At 34.8% G+C, this 20,052-nt stretch overlaps 5 protein-coding genes and 1 long non-coding RNA gene across 7 annotated transcripts; 3 read left to right on the top strand and 3 right to left on the bottom strand.

The window, feature by feature from the left end:
* Positions 1–401: 401 nt before the first annotated feature.
* LOC108480461 ((S)-coclaurine N-methyltransferase-like) lies at positions 402–2,680 on the bottom strand. Its single transcript, XM_017783478.2, has 8 exons — positions 2,357–2,680; positions 2,157–2,265; positions 1,837–2,061; positions 1,645–1,744; positions 1,443–1,553; positions 1,202–1,285; positions 998–1,056; positions 402–834 (listed from the first exon to the last, which is right to left on the bottom strand). Exons 1-8 carry the CDS (start codon positions 2,541–2,543, stop codon positions 642–644), a joined length of 1,068 nt encoding a protein of 355 aa, XP_017638967.1. The 5' UTR covers positions 2,544–2,680; the 3' UTR covers positions 402–641.
* A 669-nt stretch (positions 2,681–3,349) lies between these two features.
* On the top strand, positions 3,350–4,210 carry LOC128292924 (uncharacterized). The gene is made up of 2 exons (XR_008282913.1): positions 3,350–3,489; positions 3,742–4,210. It is a non-coding gene; the product is annotated as an uncharacterized LOC128292924 (long non-coding RNA).
* A 3,850-nt stretch (positions 4,211–8,060) lies between these two features.
* Positions 8,061–12,759, top strand: LOC108480420 (25S rRNA (cytosine-C(5))-methyltransferase NSUN5). 2 transcript variants are annotated; one of them, XM_017783417.2, is made up of 13 exons: positions 8,061–8,378; positions 8,524–8,582; positions 8,674–8,724; positions 9,150–9,285; positions 9,367–9,452; positions 9,733–9,831; positions 9,966–10,019; positions 10,258–10,402; positions 10,705–10,766; positions 11,065–11,152; positions 11,513–11,596; positions 11,681–11,842; positions 11,957–12,759. In XM_017783417.2, the coding sequence occupies exons 1-13, from the start codon at positions 8,141–8,143 to the stop codon at positions 12,205–12,207; spliced, it is 1,515 nt and encodes a 504-aa protein (XP_017638906.1). In that variant the 5' UTR covers positions 8,061–8,140; the 3' UTR covers positions 12,208–12,759. The 2 variants fall into 2 exon arrangements, with proteins under 2 accessions (XP_017638906.1, XP_052883851.1); XM_053027891.1 differs by lacking the exon at positions 8,674–8,724.
* On the bottom strand, positions 12,350–13,048 carry LOC108480498 (17.3 kDa class II heat shock protein-like). Its single transcript, XM_017783520.2, has one exon. The coding sequence runs from the start codon at positions 13,046–13,048 to the stop codon at positions 12,578–12,580; it is 471 nt and encodes a 156-aa protein (XP_017639009.1). The 3' UTR covers positions 12,350–12,577.
* A 1,113-nt stretch (positions 13,049–14,161) lies between these two features.
* Positions 14,162–15,118, bottom strand: LOC108480488 (17.6 kDa class II heat shock protein-like). Its single transcript, XM_017783509.2, has one exon. The coding sequence runs from the start codon at positions 14,888–14,890 to the stop codon at positions 14,414–14,416; it is 477 nt and encodes a 158-aa protein (XP_017638998.1). The 5' UTR covers positions 14,891–15,118; the 3' UTR covers positions 14,162–14,413.
* Positions 15,119–15,534: 416 nt separating this feature from the next.
* Positions 15,535–17,822, top strand: LOC108480470 (uncharacterized). The gene has a single exon (XM_017783488.2). It carries the CDS (start codon positions 16,610–16,612, stop codon positions 17,666–17,668), a length of 1,059 nt encoding a protein of 352 aa, XP_017638977.1. The 5' UTR covers positions 15,535–16,609; the 3' UTR covers positions 17,669–17,822.
* Positions 17,823–20,052: the final 2,230 nt, after the last annotated feature.

Below are 20,052 nucleotides of genomic sequence, written 5' to 3'. Positions count from 1 at the left end.
TCCGAATAGATTTTAGCTGCCCTCCTTTCAGAAAAGAAAAAGAAAAAGTTATAGGAATCAATAATCTGTTTCAGAGTAGAAAAGAAAAGGAGGTCATTAGAGAAGGAAGCCTATTAAGTATGGCCATCCAAGCTACATTAGAGTAGCTGAGATATGAGAAGGGAACCAGACAAGTTATTGCTGATGAACTTGAGCCTGTTAATCCCTGATAGCCTTCCTTGCAACTTCTGTATGAATTTCCCTGGGTCTATGATGGAGAACAGTCATAGCCAGTCTCCTTGGAAGCTGATGACGTTGTTGGTTCCATTTTCAAGATAATAGTGGAAACCCAGTTGAGAATGTTGCTAAATAGTGTAAAACAAAACAGGTGAAGTAGCTAACTGAAGTTATACTTTCATCAATTATTTAAATTTTTTGCTATGATTTATTCTCTGCATTGACGCTTCTTGATGCAGTTGTTTGGTTTCGTCCAAAGTACAAAATGCATTCGTCTTTCCAATGGAACAAGTAGCTAGACGTGTGTGACCAGTACGAGTTGCAAAATTTTCAGCGATTCTACAGTTGCTCTTATTTTAGTCCCCTAATGCCCAAAGCTGATTCTTGGTGGAAATGAGCATTGACTACGAGCATTGACGACGGCTTTATTTCTTCTTGAATAGGAAAACTGCAACCATCCATTCTTCTCCATTATTGTATCCAAAGAGTTCCGCAACAGCAATAAAGAATGTTCTCCAATACACTGTCCATTTCACAGCCTGATCCTTGCCATAGGTGGACTCCATTATTGGCTTAATGGAAGCCAAGCTTCGGTCCATCCTCTTCAGCCACTCTTCACTGCAATATAAAAATGTTCTCCGAGAACTTTCAAATTGCTAACAGGGAAACAAATACTATAGCTATTTCTCAAGGAAGAATCAGGGTGGTTAAACAAGTTAGTATAGCTATTGAAAGATTGTAATGATTTTTTATATTGGTATTACAAAACAACTGCTCTCACCTAGTTTTTGCATAATGTTTCCCATTCACAAGCCAATGGTTGACAACAGAAACATCATCCTGCGTACAAAGGATGGACAACAAGGCATTAAAATCAGTTGGGTCATGCAGATCATAAATATGACTTCAAAATCTACGGCTATTGGATTTCAATTTTCAGAATTCATAGCATATATGAGATGTAAAAAGGTAAAAGGCCTTTTACCTGGAAATATAGAAGCAGATTAGCTGAAGGCATTGTACCTCCTGTAAAGAAGTACCTGGTTATCCAGTCATCTTCATTTATGTCCTAGATTAAAATAAATTGACAAGATATTGTCAGTTCAGCTAAAATCCCTTGGATTTAAAAATAGACTCTCGAAAACGGGATGACGTCTAGCTATTGCATAAACCCATTTAGCAATAACAATTAGGATTACTCGGCACAATCAGATTATTTTGCACACCTCAAAGTGGTAAGCAAATGCTTTATGGCAGAAATAATGAACAAAAAGAAGACTATCCTCTTTCATCCACTTTGATATCTTCTTGAGAAGATCGTGATAGTTCTTCATATGCTGTTAAAAAGCAGAAATTATAAGATTTCAAATCACCAACATTAAAACTGTGTAGTAGCACAGACTGTACGAAAAGTCGAAAACAATGAACCTCAAACATTTCAATCGAATATATCCTGTCGTATGATGCCTCCATTTCAAATGCGCTTATGTCCGCAACAATGATCTCCACATTTTGCAATTGCCGATCCCTATGAAGGGTAACCATAAATTTGTTTTCAAGAGTCAAAAAGTAATAAACATGAAGTAATAATACTTTTCATTTAGCAAGTGGAGCATTTACTGGTATTGCTCCTCTATAAAAGCTTTCTGAGTGGTGGAATTGCAAATCCCTGTAACCCTGCAATTGGGGTATTTACGGGCAATGTATAGAGAAAGTGAACCCCATCCACACCCCACATCAAGAACCGTTTGGCCATCTTTTAATTGCGATCTCTCACAGTACAGTTCCAACATTGCTTCCTCAGCATCCTCCAAAGTTTTCGACTCATCAGAAAAGTAACAGCAACTGCATCATCCCATTAAAAAAAATTTCACCCAACAACAATAAAAGCAGTACACAAGATCAAACAAAAAGAGAGGGAAAAAAGGAAGGAAAAGAACCTGTATTTGAAGTTCTTCCCAAGAACCAACTTGAAGAAAGAGGTTGGCAGTTCGTAATGTTGAGTTTTAGGCTTGTCTGTCTTGATAGCTATAGGCATCTCCTTTAGGGCTACAAAGTAAACAAACAAGTCAGTTTGGAGACAGTCAAATCAAATCAAATCCAAGAAAAAAAAAGGTTTAATCTAAGAAATGTTACATACAATGAGCAAACTGAATGAGATCAGAGAGTTGGAGTTCAGTGGAGGGTTTATAACCAGAACGAAGACGACTAGCCAGGAGAAGCCGAGTCAACCTCCGTATAATAGCATCAGGCAACAAATTGCGCTCCAAGAAGGTCAACATGAACCTAACCGTAACATCATAAGGCACCTGCATCAGACCCTCCATTAGCAAACGCTTTGCTTTGCAAGATTGATGCTTGGATTTTCTGGCAGTAGCTAATGGTTGGTTGCTAGAACTGGATGCAAGGATAACAAGTTAACAGCCTAAGTGGCATGCTTCATACAAATTGTAGGTGACTTTGATGTCGTTATCATTGTGGATGGGCTTTTTGGTATGACCTTTATAACAGTTAATGGGCCTGGGAAAGTGGGTGTCATATTACCATCCTTTAAAAGAAATTAAAGTTGTGCCCACCGGGCTATGAGGCATCATAAAAGAATTATTATCTTTTCTTCTTTTGTTTTTAATTTATTTTATTTGACAGAAACTTTTTTTTTTTTAATTTACTGTTGTAATCAACAGAGCACCATTAAGAATATAGTTTTTCTTTTTTTACTTTGTTTTAAAAAATACATACATATACCGCAACCGCTTAATACAGTGATAACATTAAAATTATCTTTTTAAAAAATTTGATGATTTGAGTAATGATTAAGGAAAAAAAGGGTGGTACCGCCGGTTAGTTAGGTAATATCAACTTCCACTATAACAAAAGAATTATTTTCATATATAATTTTTCTTTTGAATTATTATCATAATTAATTAATATTTTATAATTATTTATATATAAAAACTATATCACCTAATCTAAATTCACAATGATTGATCGTGGTTTTGTTTTAAAAAATTAAATTAATCTTACGGCAGATAGAAGTCCATTCTATGGGTAATAAACATGAGACCGGTAACACTTTATCCGATGTTTTTAGTGAAGGTAAAATATTTTACAAATGTACTTAAAATTCGCGTGTTTTCTAGTAAAATGTTCTTTACACAAAGAAAAAACATATATAATGGACTTGTGGTTTTGCATCTCCATTCTTTCTTCTCTCAGATGCCTTTCTCTGCTTCATTCTCTCAGCCAAACGCCTCTCCTTGCATCTCCAATCAGGTGAGTTCTTTATTTATTTTTCATTTATTCCATTCCATTCCATTCTTTCTCTCATTCAATCGTACAAGCTTCTGGGAAATTTTCAACATCCCTTCGTATTTGCATTATTTATGTGTTTTTTTTTTTTTTTAGCTAGTTCACACAGCCTTGTATTATTTTAGCTCACTTACAAATGAAAATTTGATGATTTTGAAAGCATTGTTGTGTCCGAGTGACATCTTATGCATTTTCTAACGAAGGAACTTTTATCAGAATGTATGGTATTGGAGTAGTGATGGTGAGATATGGAGACTTTCTGAAAGAGATGATTTGTTGATATTTTTAAAGGTGTTCAAAGTGGGCATGTAGATGTGTTAAAGCGGTTCATGAGGTGGAAGGTTTATAGACATTGTTGCTCCATTGTTATTTTCATTAACATCAGATTATGTAGTTGTTTTATGGTAGAGTTGGTGTTGATGATTGGACTGATGTTTTGCTTGGAAGTTCAAATCTTAACCATTTACAGGGGTGGCAAGGGCCCAACCCCTATAATTGGAAAACTTTTAAAATTTCAATCACCTAAAAACTGCCTAATTTGGCCTGACCATTGAATAAATTTGTTTCTTGGTTGACTATAGCTTGGTGTGTCAATAGTCAATAGCGAAATGAATGCTTTTAGATTAGGAGGGATTGATTGTACTAATTTATTCTGTCTTTTTATTCCATTTGTTTGAGTTCTCTATATATTCTGTCTTTTTACTTATTAATAAAATTTATGATTATGATGGTTCATTTTGGCCAAAAAATTTATGATATTGTTTAGTAATGGCTCAAATTGATAATTTGAAGTAGATGTTTAAATCAAAATATATGAATATGTTAGTGAATGTAAGTAATTTGCATTAGACCATTAATAATTATTATTTAATTTAAATAAAAAATAATAATATTAAAAATGAATTTTTTTTATTTTATTCAGAATTATTCATGTAACGTCCCCTAACCCTAACCCTATACCGTCACCGGAACAGGGTTACGAGACATTACCAGTCAGTACAGTCCAATTCCGGTCATTAATTAAAATAAATATTCACACACATCCTAGTTTTAAGATGTTGTCCCTTTAATGGGCCCTTGCGGTCCAATATGAACAGTAAATTCAATTCGGGACTAATTTAGAATCACTATAATTTTTTTGTAAATTTCAAAATTCATACTACATACTGTTGCCAACCATAATTTACTCATTTCATCAATACTTCTACAACCTAAATGACTCTCGTTAAACATCCTGGGTACATGCCACTATCAATACTCAACATACTTTACCTTAATGAATTCGGGATCATCTTGAGATGCTGATTCAATGTACTATCTTTACTTAACTGCAAGACGAAACAAACCGCATAATCGAGTATGGTATACTCAGTGGTATTTCTATAATCCGAACAATTAATAATATAACAAATACTTAAGATCATAATAACAATTACAATTATTCAATTATTTATTTATAGATAAATTTCAACTATTTACCATATAAATTTTATACAAATCATATAATAAACACAACAACATAATTGTTCAATTCTTAACTAAATCCATTATTATTTACTCCATTCTTTCACTTACTACTCGGTATAGCTTTCCTTAATTTACTCACAATTCAATATCATTAAACTATATTCAACTATACACTTATCAATCATATTCCATTTTAATTCATTTCAATAATATCAATTTCATTTATATCATATCAACTTACTATCCTCGATAGCTTTCAAGATATACATACGATTCATATATCTCAAATCACATTTCAATTCATCAAGTGGCATCAAATATCATCAATTCGAACTCCAATCATTTCATGAACCTTTGGTTCATATTTTCAATTTCATATCTAAATTTTCAATTCTCAATTCAATTTCTTGTTTCATTTCAATAGCTTGATCAATCAAATTTATTCGATTTATCTTTCACTTATTTACCCCTATTAACAAACCCGGACTTTGACGGATACACGGATTCCAACCCAAACACACCAGTACGGCAAATTGTGCCTAAAACGGTACATAGTACCTGATCAGAGTACGACACATAAAGTGCCTAAAACGACACACGAGGTGCCTGATACAACACACGAGGTGCCTAAAATACGACACATAAAGTGCCTGATCGATAAAGCCGGCAAATCCCGTACACTTCCAGATCCTATGGCATGCCAAATATATCCGACTCAGCCCGAGTAGTTAATAGGGTATTTCATTCACTTTCTCAATTTAATAATTCTTTCAATTTAGTCCTTAAAGCATAAAACTTATGAACCACTTTACAATTCAATCCTTGTATCATTTTTAACTTGGATTTCTATCAATTTAGCCCTTAATTCATCATTTTATTTAACATGGACAATATCTAGAAATCTAATAACTATCAAAATATCAACTTAATTTCATCAAAACTTTGTTCTAAAACTTCTAAAACATCAAAATTAAGTAAAAAGGGATTGATTGACTTACCTATTAAAGCTTAAAGCTTCAAACCTTAATTTTCCCTTTTCTCCCCTTCTTTCTTTCTTTTTCTCCCCTGCTCTCTGTTTCGTTTCATTCTGTTTCTATTTCCTTTCATTTGCTTCTTTAGTTTATATATATAATATAATATAATATAATATAATATAATATAATATATATATATAATAAAGTATCTTTATTATATAATAATATAATAATATACTAAACATAAAAAAAATCTTAGATTTTCTTCACGATAACCGCCTCAATTTATACTTTTTATATAATTTCCTTTTAGTCCTTTTTATTTTCTTTTAATTTATAATTTAACTTTCACACTTTATTCAATTTCGTCCTTTTACTTAATTACTCTTAATTAAATTAAATTCACTTAATTAAACTCTAATTAACCACTCATTTTACTTCGTAAATATTTTAATAAATATTTACTGAATCTATTTTTCAGAAACGGAGACCCGAAAATACACATTTTTGGTAATGGTAAAATTCGGGTCATTACAATTCAAACCCCCAAAAATTATAAGATTTTCCAAAAAATAAGTCCAGTTTCCAGAAATTATTTTTCGTATAATATTTGACACGAAACAAACGTACCATTAGTCTTTAATATTTATATATTTTATCAACTTTGTTCTAATTTTTTAAAGCTAAATTTGTTATTAATATTTTAAATAGAGTCAAATAATATTTTTTAATAAAATATTAGTTAAAAATTAAATTTTTAATGACGTTGGTGTGTCAACTTACATGGCAATCCATGTGTACATACTTGATATGATATTATTTATCTTAAATGTCAAATTAGCAAAAAAATTTGAATTTTATAAAATAAAATATTAAGTTTGTAAAAAATATAAAGTACACATAGATTGTCATGGGGGCTTTCATGTTTAAAATTTTAGCATTTTAGTTAATATTTTCATTAAAAATAATTCCATTCTTTTGAAAAGTTGACGGTTAAATCAGAGCGAAATCGAGGTAAGGCAGGGGCCTCGGCTCCCTAAAATGGAAAAATTTTCATTTAAGCCCTTTAAAATTTTTAAAATTTTAAATTAGCAAAGATAAAATTGCATTTTAGCATCCTAAAATGATAAAAATTGATTAATCCTTTAAAAATATAAAGAAAGAGACTATTAAAATGGTAAAATTTTAATTTTACTATCGTAAAAATTACAATTTAATTTCGACCCAAAAAAATTCCTAACTTCGCCCTGAGTTTAAATTTTAACCAACTTTAATTTAATTTATAGATATATAAAATTTTGAAAAGCTTACAATAAAACATTCCATGCTAATACTCATTTTATATTAATTATCTAACTAATACATACTTTTATAATGGAAAAGGAAATGGGCTTTCTAAAATCAATTTTCACACTTTTCTTTCCCCAACCATCAATCATTTGTCATTCAATCAGTACATGTTATTTTTAGTATTAATCAAAACATGTAAAATTAGCTTAAAATTCAAAGGTAAAAGTAATTAATATTTTCAACTTCAACTAATTTTAAAACTTGCTAGTCCTTAACACAAAATGTGCTTTTAAATGCTTTTTGGAAAAGAGCTTTTGTAAATTGTAATGTTATTTTTTAATAATATTTAAATAAATGTTATTGTTTTAAAATTTAATTTTAATTATTATTTTAAAGTAATCTTAAAAAATATTAAACTTACGAAGTTGTCCACAAAATGCAGTTGGACTTACAAATATGTGACTTCAGGCCTCATAGGTGGTTCCGGTTCTGTATGTCAGCAATGACTAGAATTCAATGTGGTCCACTATCCACATCCCATTTAGTACAGGAAAAGATTCTCTCAGTTTGGAGGCAGGTTTACGAGCTATGGATTATGTAAATAGATTAATGGGCCTTTCTATGGTTGGTTACGGCTGGAATTGTTGGTGATGGAGACCATATCAGTGACCACAACATCCAGATCCTTGAGGCTCATCAAGCCCACTGCATTGATTGTTGGGTCGAACTTGGGCTTAAAACTTATTTCCAGCCCGGTGTGGAGAGCCCAAGCTCCACAAAGAGGAAACGGTGCGTTTTGGATCGAGTTGAATCCGATCGTGGGATTTCAGAGGTTTCTTTCTTTGCTTGCTCCCTCCAAGGCTCTCCCCACTCTCTTGCAAACAATGGCCCGTTTCAAGGCGAAGCAACCATCATCGGGAGCCGCCGAGAAGAAGAAGCCTCGAATGAGTAACGCCGAGAGGTCTGCTTACTTCTCGAGGAGGGAGGCGGCCAAGGTACTGCGATCAGTTCTTCAAGGAGACGCTCATCGACGAGCGGTAGCCACCATAAAGTCCCTTGTTTATAGCCCGTCTATTAAGAACAAGAAGGCTACTTTCGCTCTCGTTTGTCAAACCCTCAAACGTAACTTAACTTTATTCTTCTCTTTATTTCTATCAGTGTTTCTGTTTGATAATAATAGCAGAACCATTCGAAGCTTTATTTAACATAGCTCTTCTTCTTTTTCTTTTTTGGTTTACGTTTCACATTTGGGTTGACTTGTTTTCAGATCTTCCTATCATTAAGGATGTGCTGGAGGGTGCTAACATATTGAATAGTAGATGGAAGGTAAAAATTTATGAGTTTTAGTGATTTTTGTTTTTCCTGAATTTGCCTTGTAAAGTGTTTGATAATTCTGATTATTATCTTGATGCTGCAGAGGCAAGTGGAATTGGTTTATATAATCACTTATGATATTCTTTTTGGTCAGGTATTTTTATTTTTTATTTTTTTGTATCTTCATTAACTTCACATTTCCATTTTTTACATTTTCTTTTCACTTTCTGCATTTCTCGAGACAATATGTGAACTTTCTATGCAATTAACGATAAGCCGTTTTATGTCTAGTGTCTCAAAGAATCTTATGCTTTCTAAGAAGGAACTTTTATTTCAAATGTGAAAAAAGTGAATATGATATTGTTTACCTTTCTTTCCTCAGAATTCCTGAATTTCTAAGATTGTCTCACTGAGTTCATGTGGGAGTGAGCTATGCTGAGGAGTTGTAGTGACTTTTTTAATAGAATGGTTTTGAAGTTATTTGCTAAAGGTTTCATCTTCTAGATGCTATTTTTGCCAATGTTGTGTGTCCTTTTTGTTGTACTTGTGGTAATCTCGTCTCATGATTCTGATCTCTAGGAAATTTCATTTGTTGGCGATGCGGAGAAATTTTTGCTACAGAGAAAAGTTTCTCTTCAGTCTGCTTTAGCTCGGCTTTTGGTGAGGAAAAAGATGAAGTGCATTGAAGATTTGTTAGACCGTTACCAAACTCCTGGTATGTGTTAAGTAAGATGTTTTCTTACATCCAAGTGTGTCATTCTTTCGTTACTTGATGTGTAGCGTAAATGTGTTGCAGATGTTTCAAAACCACGATATGTTCGTGTCAACACACTTAAACTGGATGTTGATTCCGCCTTAATTGACTTGAGGAAACAATACATGGTACTTTTGCAACCTACGCTAAAGCTAAACCTTAGTGGGGTGTCATGCATTATTTTGAATGTTTTATGGAATATAGAGTAATCTCTAAAGCAACCGTTCTTGCCTTTCTTTTTGCTGCTTATTCTTATCATATATTTAATAAAAAGTCCATGGTTGCAGGTTTGGTAGCCTCTTCTTTTTCTTTCTTATGTTTTTACTTTGCTGATATCTCTAATCTGTATCTACTTTTTGAAGTCGGTTTTTTTGTGTTATTTTGTTAAAATTTTCATTTTCTTAATAGGTGGAGAAAGATGACCTGGTCCCTGACTTGTTAAAGCTCCCACCAAAATGTGATCTTCATGATCACCCTTTGGTCATGAATGGAAGTGTGTTTATGCAAGTAAGTCATTAATAAGTTCATAAATGAGTGACTAATATAGTTGTCTACTGTTGGAATATTGTTACTATGCACTAATAGCAGTTTCTCAATTTCTTTTAGTTTTTCTTGTTTGATTCAAATTTGCAATCTTACAGGGGAAAGCAAGTTCTATGGTGGCAGCAGCTCTTGATCCTGATCCAGGATGGGAGGTTAGTTAATGGTCATCAGACATTGATTGTTTACCAAGTCTTCTCGCTAGAGAAATTGTTTTTTTATCATTTTTATGTTGTACATGGTATATCAAGTCATCCTTACTTTTGTGAGTATATAAATATTCTGTACCCATGCAGATTCGTTTTGGTTGTGTGGTAGATATTCATAAGTTTTCTGCTTGAGTTTGATGTTGGCAGCTATTTATAGCTTGCTTACTTCCATGTTTCTGTGAAGGTTCTTGATGCATGTGCAGCTCCAGGGAATAAAACTGTCCATCTCGCTGCTCTTATGAGAGGGAAAGGAAAGGTCATAGCCTGTGAACTGAACAAGGAAAGGATAAAACGTTTAGCAGACACTGTCAGACTATCTGGCGCATGTAGTATCCTTGCAAATATCTTTTGATTGTTTAGATTTGTCTATTTAAGTACTACTGTTATATATTGTTTAGATTTGTCTATTTAAGTACTACTCTTATTCTATATAACACTGGTTTTCATCATGGAATAGCCTGCTATATACAACTTAAAATCTGTTCTCATTGTAAAGCATTCTTTTCCTGTTATCCTTGTTTTATGATTCTTTGTTTTCATTTCAGTCAACTCCTCGCATATGTTGTTAATCATCATCCTCGCTTCTGAATGAAAATTTTTGCTGTGGTATGTTATTCTTAATTGGTTGTAGATATTGAAGTTTTTCATGGCGATTTTTTAAGTTTAGACCCAAAAGATCCCCCATACTCCAAGGTAAGCATGCACTCATTTGTGTCCTGAGTTAAAATAGGTTAGACATGCCTTTTTTGAAAGGCAGATGTTTGTGCAATACTTACTTGTTTGAGTCTCAGAAGTAGAAACTAAATGAGTTTTAGTTGCATGGCTCTTTTGTTAGCCTGTTGTGCTTTCAGTTGAAGCGTAAGCAGCTCACCTCAGCAATGTGTCAAGTTCCATTCACTAGTTTTAAACATCAAATGTCTTTCTCCTCTAGCCTCTTTTAATGCTACAGTCTTACTTATTCTTCGAGTTCTCAAGCAAATTGACGTTGCAGGTCCGTGCCATTCTTTTAGATCCTTCCTGCTCTGGATCTGGTACAGTTGCTGAGAGATTGGACCATCTGCTTCCATCTCATGCTGCAGGTAATTATGTGCATCCTTGTAGTGTGGTAATAGCTTCCTTTCTTAGTTTTTTTTAGTGATTAAAGTAATTGTCTCTTCATTTTAGTTTTCAATTTGTTAAACATAGTGAGCTTTGGGGCTATCCCCTCACTATCTTTCCAATCATAAAAATTTCTAGAAGCAAGTGTTACTGATGCGAACTTATTTGGTATTACTTATATTGTCATACCAAGCTAATTTTCCTATTTAAGTATTTATTATCAAATGAGTTTTGCAGTTACTATTATTTCATTACAATGTGAACATTATGCTGCTCATAGATTTTAACTCTATCCAAATTGCTCCTTGTTTTCTCTCTTATTTTCATATTAAATTTTTCAGGTCAATCAGCAAATGTTGATGAAACAGAGAGACTTACCAAGCTGGCCTCCTTTCAAAAGAAAGTGCTAACACATGCACTGTGCTGTTAAGTATATATATGTTTCATGCTTTTAATTATGTGGCATTTAAATTGCGGGCTGATTATATGTTTCACATTCTCAACTACAGTTCCACAAGTTGAGAGAATAGTCTACAGCACTTGTTCCATCCACCAAATTGAAAATGAAGATGTTGTCAAGTCTATTTTACCCCTTGCTGCATCTCATGGTTTTCGACTAGGAACACCTTTTCCCCAGTGGCACCGTCGTGGTCTTCCGGTTCTAGAAGGCTGTAAGTTGATGATTTATCCCCACAATATCCATGTCTGTGATTAGCAGCTTTTTGGATATTGGTATCTGGTGTGTATTAATTAGTTAAAATCCATGCTGCGTTATTGCTTTGTAGTTGAACATTTGGTCCGGACTGACCCTGTTGAGGACAAAGAAGGCTTTTTCATTGCTCTGTTTGTCAGGGAAGAAGGGTCCGTAATCCACCCATCGCTGAGCCCTGATTCATCTCATCTGTCTCTTGTAAAGCGTACTAAAAGGAAAAATCTTAGCAAGAAAGAGGCGAGAATTAGAATGCCAACCCTGTATGGCGGAATGTTTAAAATGTTTTTATATTCTAAACCTAGTTTTAGGGTTAACCTGAAATAACAACATGCTATTTGATTTAAATTTTTTTAATCAACCCTGTTTTGTCATGTTACCTCCCAAGTTTTAATACAATTTGCTGCGAGTCTTTCCCTTTCTTTTTTAGCCATAAATTTCTGCTTGGCATGAGGATTTCCATTGACCATTGTTAGCAAAAAACATATGTGATTAAAACCAGAGATGGAAAATACAAGAAAATACTAACAGTAAAATCTGCATTTCATGATTTCAACACAACACGACATAGAACTCTGATATCAAACGTTTAACACACTCAGAAACCACCACGGCAAACGCTAGAAACTACTTACAGGGCTAACCCCCAACTTATTTAAAGCCCCCATTGACAATTAACCGTAAATCTAAAGCTGCTTCAAGCTATTTTAACCTCGATGGTCTTGGGTTTCTTAGGCTCAGGGGGTGGCAGTTTCTCCACAGTAACAGTTAAAACCCCGTCTTGACAGATTGCAGAGATGGCATCAGTGTTAGCATTCTCAGGCAACGCAAATTTCCTCATAAGCTTGCCGACCCGCCTCTCCATTCTTACGTACTTGGCTCCTTCTTTCTCTTCCTCTCGCTTCCTTTCTCCGCTGATCAAGAGCATATTGTCGTCCTCCACTTGGACCTTGATGTCCCCTGATTTCAGCCCCGGCATGTCGACGATGAACACATAAGACTTGGGGTACTCCTTAATGTCCGCTGGTGTTGCAGCCATGGCCTTGGCATCCCGCATGTAAACCTTTGATGGTGCGTTCGGGATCTTCTCCGTATCGTCAGAAAGATCCATCATATGTTGGAGAGTATTCAAGAGCGGAGAATCGAAACCCATGATTCTGAGATCCATTTTTCTTTTTTGTAGCTGGATGAGATTGCGAAGATTTTGATTTGGTTTTCGGTTGCAAATTCACTACGTTTCTCGGCTTGGATGGAGAATCATGAATGGTATTAGCTCATTTATAAGGTTGGGTAGGAAGTTTCTGGAAGAAGACGTCGAGAGTTTTCGAGAAGGCTGTGTTATAATGTCACATATCCTTCAAGGATTTCCACTTTTCCAGAATGTTTTGGGAAGGTCTAGAATTTCTTACACACTACAGGAAAGAGCGAGTCATTGATTGACACTACATACGGTGCGGTGGGCCGGATTTTGTTTTGTTTTTCTTGGAATGGTTCTTTTTAATCATTGGTTAGAATTAAACAGTAGGGCAAACCGTTTAACAACACAACTAAAAAGAACAGCAGATAATAACTTCCAAAAAGAAGAAAATTAGAGAAAAATCGAAAATCAAAATCCAAAAATTCCTATAAAACCGAACATTTTAGGGTTCATATGCTCTTTTTCCTGAGGAAACTCATAACCTAATGCAAAAAGATCTTTAATAAGAGTTTGATCGCATCAAATAATAGTATTATTATACAATAGTTCAAAGCTTTGAGACAGCCTACCGGTTCTAAGGCCTAGACATCCAAGCAGTGTTTCTTGAATCAAATGATACACCCAGCTCTCTCATTTTCTGATTTCAAACCAGTTCTCGAGTTATTATCTATTGAAACGTAAGCTTAGTGATCAAATGAAGGAAGAAAAGAGTCGTCTTAAAAAACAAAAAATGAAAGCAAAGGTCGAAGATCCTAACGAGAGGAAGAATGCTTTATTTTTACTTTCTTTTTTTAAAGTTGTAATGGATTCAGTTCCCATTTTTCAAGAAGTATACTATTAATAACTTTCATAGCATACAAATGCTTACACTAATTCTTAAAATGAGACAGAAATTATTACAATAAGTTATCTTAAGAAGCCAAGACTGAAAAAAAAAAAAAAAAAGGTGATAGATGGATGGAATCCCATGACTCTCAACTCCATCTATAATATGCATGACGAAGCTAGGTTGAAGAATAGCATAGCTGAAAATTAAGCTGTTGATTTAGGATGCAATAAATTAAGGGTTTGTTCAATGGGATGTTGTCTTTTGGTAAAACAAATTTTATTTTGTGCTGTAAAGAAATGCAGCAACTAGTAACCAAAATCCAGTTTTATTGTTATACTGCATTAATTCGCAACTTTCGATCTTCTTCAACATGAAATAAAGAAACCTTAACTTTATTATTCTGTGCTGATAAACTTCAAAACTCACACAACCAGAATGAGACACTGACGTTTCTTTGATTTTTTTTCCTCAAATCGAACAGCATTCAATCAACAACCATAATTCTCTTATGCAACTTTAACTTCAATGGTCTTAGGCTTCTTAGGTTCAGGTGGAGGTAATTTCTCCACCGTCACTCTCAACACCCCATCTTGACAAACTGCAGATATCTTATCCATATTCGCATTCTCAGGCAATGCGAACTTCCTCATAAACTTGCCCACTCTCCTTTCCATCCTCACATACTTCACTCCTTTCTCATCTTTCTCTTTCTCACGCTTTCGCTCTCCGATCACCACAAGCACATTCTCGTTTTCAACCTGCACCTTGATCTCGCCGTGATTTATGCCGGGCATGTCCACGATGAAGACGTAAGATGTTGGGTACTCTATTACGTCAGCTGGAGTGGCAGCCATGGCCTTTGCATCTCGAACATAGGCTCGAGATGGGTTGTTTCGGGACTTCTCTTGTTCCTCCGGGATGTCCAGCATGTCTTCCAGGATTGTAAAGAGTGGAGAATCGAAGCCAAAGTTCCTCAAAGCCATAATTCAAGCTCTAAAATATAAACAGACAAGGCATATAGAATGAAAGACGCTTTTTGATATGTTATGTAATGAGTTTTAAGCTGATTTTCAGAGTGATTTGGAAAGCGAAGAGCTGATTCATATTTATAGGAGGTAATCAAGAGAGACGAGAGTTCTAGAGATTAATCGGTGCAGATGGAAAAGTTTGGTAATGGGGCTCTGTAACATTCTGTCTAGAATATTGAAGAAGACGAGCAATTGTTCTGTAATTTTCTATTTCTTTAATATTTTGGGTCTAAACTGTACTTAACAATTCCAGGGCCCGTGTTGCCATGCAAGATAGGTTGGATCAAATCTGCAATGAATAATTTCATGTGTAACAAGGCTAAAAAAACCCAAATTTGCTCTTGGGCCAAGCTTGACCAGCATAAAAGGTTCATCTCATCATGTCATGTCCTGATCAAAATTCCTTATCAGAATCTTATCCAATTTCATTTTTACTTTAATACCTAATGTGTCAAAGGTTAATTTTTTAGTTCCCTGGCTCAAAGTCAAGACTGAAACACAGAGTTTTATGGGCCAAAACAATGAGTAAAAGGTGATGTCTTTTGATAGATAGATAAATAGATAGAATGGCCTGCTCTGCTGTATTTTAACTTACCTCAAAGAGAAAAGGAAAAAGCAGACTCAAATCAGAGGGTTCCTTGTTGCCATAAATGGTGAGATACTGGTTACCGACATCCTGTATATGAAATTTGAGGCATCCATTTATAAAACACAAACATATTACTGGGACTGACTCACCCACAGTTTAGTTGGAAATCAGAGGGTAGCAAGCAAGCTAATCCCTGCCAACAATCAAGCTGCTTAAAACAAGTGAACCTTAAAATCAGCCTATAAAACTAATACCTATAGAAGCAATTACTGGACACGTGTCTGTTTTCCTCGATACGCTAACACTTTGCGACAATCCCATTCCTCTCTGGTCTCTACCGTTAAAGCGCTCTACTTTTTTCTCATTCTCTCCCACTCCTTCACTTACCATTTCCTTCTTATTGACATTATCCTCTTCAGAATTTCATTTTCCGTGAACCCGCCACCCCCATAACCCACTTTTTGCCCCACTTCATTTATATTCTTTGCGCTTTTGAGATCTGTGCTTCTCTCTCTTTATGATTTCCCAGTTGCCTATTTGACAAATAAAGATGAAGCCTTGATTGAAGATGTTGCAAAGGTTTGGACTTTTTCTGGTAAGACTCAAAAATAAAATCTGGGGTTCTTGTATGGTGAGTGAATGTTCGACTTATTTCTGCTGATCCACGTTCGCTCTCAAATTTGGCTTCGCAAAAGGAAGAAAAGAAAACCAACAAAACCCCATTCTTTTTTTTATTTTTATACCTAATCATACTAACGAAAGAAATCTTTTTTTTTTTTTTCCTTTTTCTTTCCGCTTAGATTTCCTAACTTTTGTACAGTCCAAATACTGGAAGAATAAATACCCCTCATAAATTTTCCTTCTTTTTGCCTTTTGATCTTTTCATCGCTCTCGTATTAATTTGTAGCTGTAATTTTATAGAAAACCCAAGTAATTGGAGTTATATTTTAATAGAGCTGGGTTGTTTTACATTTGAGTTTTGAATAGGATTTTGAGGTGGTTTCTGATTAATTTTGGTGAAAGGATAACAAAAAGAGAGGGCAGAATTTAGTTATTTGCACTAAACAGTTTACAAAGTGGCGAAAATGAGTTTAAGTGCAGCTGAGGATGATTCAAGGTCAGAGATTCATATACCGGCAGATATAGATTGGCACATGCTTGATAAATCCAAGTTCTTTTTCCTTGGTGCGGCTTTATTTTCAGGTGTATCTGCTGCTCTTTACCCTATAGTAGTCTTGAAAACTAGGCAACAGGTGTCATCCGCTCAAATTTCTTGCTCTAATATGTCTCTCTCTATTATGAGATATGAAGGGTTGAGAGGATTCTATAGGGGTTTTGGTACCTCCTTGATGGGGACAATCCCAGCTCGAGCACTTTACATGGGAGCCCTTGAGGTTACCAAGAGCAGTGTTGGCACTGCAACTGTTCGTTTAGGGTTTTCAGACACTACAGCAACGGCTATAGCTAGTGCTGCTGCTGGGTTAAATTCAGCTATGGCTGCACAACTCGTTTGGACCCCAATCGATGTTGTGAGCCAAAGACTTATGGTTCAAGGTTACAACAATTGTAACAGTTGCAAGAATGCAATTTCAAACGTGCATTCTTGTCGATATAAGAATGGTCTTGATGCGTTTAGGAAGATTCTGTATGCAGATGGTCCTAAAGGGTTGTATAGGGGATTTGGGATCTCAATATTGACATATGCACCATCTAATGCTGTTTGGTGGACATCTTACTCTCTTGCTCACAAGCTCATTTGGGGTGGTATTGGTTGCTCCATGGGTAAAAAAGATGAAACTGGTGTGATTGAAGGATCTGGTTTCAAGCCTGATTCAAGGGCCGTGGTGGCAGTCCAAGGTTTAAGTGCAGCCATGGCTAGTGGTGTTTCAGCTTTAATCACTATGCCACTTGACACCATCAAGACCAGGTTACAGGTCCTGGATGGAGAAGAGAATGGGGTAAGAAGACCTATGACGGTTTTGCAGACAATAAGGAATTTGGTTAAAGAAGGCGGATTGTCTGCTTGTTACAGGGGACTGGGACCAAGGTGGGCATCAATGTCTATGTCTGCAACAACCATGATCACTACCTATGAGTTCTTAAAGCGGTTATCGGCTAAGAGTCAAGACAGCTTATCGTCATGAATGAAAAACATACAGATTTCTCACACTTGAGAAGTTTGTGACCCTATTCCTTAGTTAAGTGTACATTTTTATCTTCTTACTTTGGCTCTGTAATGCTGAGTATCACTATCGATGTAAAACTTATATCTATGTATAAGATTTTTTTTCTTTTTCATTTGGCTTACTCTTTAATAAATTCATGTTCTCAGTCTATTATTATAACTACATCCTTTTCTCATTCTAATTATGATTGAAAAAGAATAACCCACTCTGTAATAAGTAAATTTTGTTTATTTATTGCTCAAGTCATTTCAGTTTAATGACATGAAGAAGTTGCTTTTACTTTAAAAACCAAATACCAATATGATATGATCTGTGGCTGTGCCCCTCTAAAACTTGGAAAGACAGAAAATTTTTGGATACAAAAGGGTTAATACCTAAAGCTTCTCACTATGGGTCATATAACGCATCCCAACTTCTCAAATCTCAAGCCTCGGCCCCAACATTACCCAAAAGAAATCGTACTGTTAGACTTGGACAAAAAGAAAGGACAAAAGTAAATCATCCAAAGATTGAGCAGTCAACCAGCTTTTGAATATAAAATAATAAACCGTGTCTCTTTCGTTTTAAATTTTGGTCACCTGAACGGTGCACTAGAGATTAACAGTCATATGTATAGGGAATTACTCCCAGGGTATTCTTAAACAAGACCTGAGCTGCACGGCATCTTGAAATGCAACAGAGACATCACGTGCCCTCTTACTGCAGAACACTGTACATATTTGAATAATTTTTCTAGCCTAAGTTTCACTGTATCTCCTTTATGCGAACCCATGGCCAGTTAGTTTAGCCTTATAGTATGGGGTAGCAATCCTGTTATACGAATTAATAGGGAAAAAAAGTTTTATCTCTTTCACTTATCCAAAAATGCATTAGTCTAAATGGTAATGAAATTGTGTTAAAGGCTTCAAATTCAGTGCGCTGAAATTTTCACTTTTTAACTACAGTAATGTGATATAGATACTGGTGCTGGTGATGGGTTCCGTTCTTTGAATGTATACTGGATTTAAAACAGGATAAAAAATATATATTAATGAAATCTAGACTATCTAGTACATTACCGTTCACTTTCAGCTTTAATACTGCCGAAAGCAAATCTACAACATATGAGTTTAAACCCAATAACTTGCATTTGTATCGGTAAATGCAAAGAAGTAAAGAAGCAGTGATTGGGGTGGCGCGCAAGGGAACAGAGAGAAATGATAGGGATAAGGAGTCAGAGTGACACAATCAAAGCAAAGCAGACAGGGATCGAAAAACCAGGGGCTGATAACATAACCCATTTGCCCTTTTTATTTACTATGGACCACCCAATACGAAGCACACTAGCAGAAACTACAGGCAGACCTTCCCACCATTCTCTGTGTCCTGTTCGATTTTTAACCTCAACAGTATGCATACGGCATACTTGTCCGTCTCAGAGACCAAACGAAACAACTGAGATTGAAGCCAATTTGAGGACGACTTCTCTTTTGTTTTTTCTCTTCTTTTAAAACAAAGGTGAGAGATCTCGAACAAAATGCAGCAGGATTCATTTTTGGTTACATGTTTCAGAAAACTGGATGCAGACATTCAAACGAAACCAAGTTAGAACCGTCAAAGTATCCTTAAAAAAAGAAAAGAAAAGCCCACCGTTGGATTCATTTTTCATGTTTATTTTACTTAGCAGTTACAGTTTATAATGGAGTAGAACCATTTTCATATTTTTCTTTTTAAATTTCAGTGGAGTTACAATACCCAAACTGATGTTATAAACAAAGGTTCACACATGACATGATGCAACTCATTTGCCTCCCATGGTTGACAAGGCGCTTCAATCGAGAACACACACATAAATAAAACAATATGCTAAGTACTATTTTAATACGATTAGCATCGCCTCTAATCTAATCCTTGTCGTTAGGGACAGTTTGGATCAAAGAACATGTAAGTATAACTATTTAGGTTATTCAGAAACCTTTTCTTACTAGGGTTTGGTATAATGGGTTGGAATGTAAAATTCATTAATTTGACTGAGGCAATATGAAATAACCTAATAGAATTTTTATTTAATTATACTTAATCATAAATAAAATGAAACCAACTTTAAATTGTAGTAAGAGTGAAGTTAATTATGAAAATTTAAAAAAATGTACAAGACTAATGATAACAATATACAAAATGTCAACTTCTTTTAAATAAATAAATAAATAAGAAAAGTTACTTATAATAATATTAATTATAACACCCTTAACATGTATTCATCACCGGAACAGGGTTACGGAGCATTTTCAGAGTTTACAGATCATATAACAGACATTTCATATCATTTAGCAATCATATCAGAAACCAATCAAAAGCAATCA

This window comes from Gossypium arboreum, chromosome 5 (assembly GCF_025698485.1).
Source record: "Gossypium arboreum isolate Shixiya-1 chromosome 5, ASM2569848v2, whole genome shotgun sequence".
Taxonomy (NCBI): Eukaryota; Viridiplantae; Streptophyta; class Magnoliopsida; order Malvales; family Malvaceae; genus Gossypium; species Gossypium arboreum.
Note: the sequence above shows the minus strand (reverse complement) of the source record. Positions and strands in the feature narration are given on the sequence as shown.

Bases quoted from the DNA above. Each gene is read 5' to 3' on its own strand.
- LOC108480461 (XM_017783478.2), bottom strand. From the start codon at position 2,543: ATGGAGGGTCTGATGCAGGTGCCTTATGATGTTACGGTTAGGTTCATG. The intron at 1,745-1,836 runs GTAAATGCTCCA...TACCCTTCATAG, and splicing joins TTTATAGAGGAGCAATACCA to GGATCGGCAATTGCAAAATG. The intron at 1,554-1,644 runs GTTCATTGTTTT...GCTTTTTAACAG, and splicing joins ATTCGATTGAAATGTTTGAG to CATATGAAGAACTATCACGA.
- LOC108480420 (XM_017783417.2), top strand. From the start codon at position 8,141: ATGGCCCGTTTCAAGGCGAAGCAACCATCATCGGGAGCCGCCGAGAAG. The intron at 8,583-8,673 runs GTAAAAATTTAT...TTGATGCTGCAG, and splicing joins TATTGAATAGTAGATGGAAG to AGGCAAGTGGAATTGGTTTA. The intron at 9,832-9,965 runs GTAAGTCATTAA...GCAATCTTACAG, and splicing joins ATGGAAGTGTGTTTATGCAA to GGGAAAGCAAGTTCTATGGT.
- LOC108480498 (XM_017783520.2), bottom strand. From the start codon at position 13,048: ATGGATCTCAGAATCATGGGTTTCGATTCTCCGCTCTTGAATACTCTC.
- LOC108480488 (XM_017783509.2), bottom strand. From the start codon at position 14,890: ATGGCTTTGAGGAACTTTGGCTTCGATTCTCCACTCTTTACAATCCTG.
- LOC108480470 (XM_017783488.2), top strand. From the start codon at position 16,610: ATGAGTTTAAGTGCAGCTGAGGATGATTCAAGGTCAGAGATTCATATA.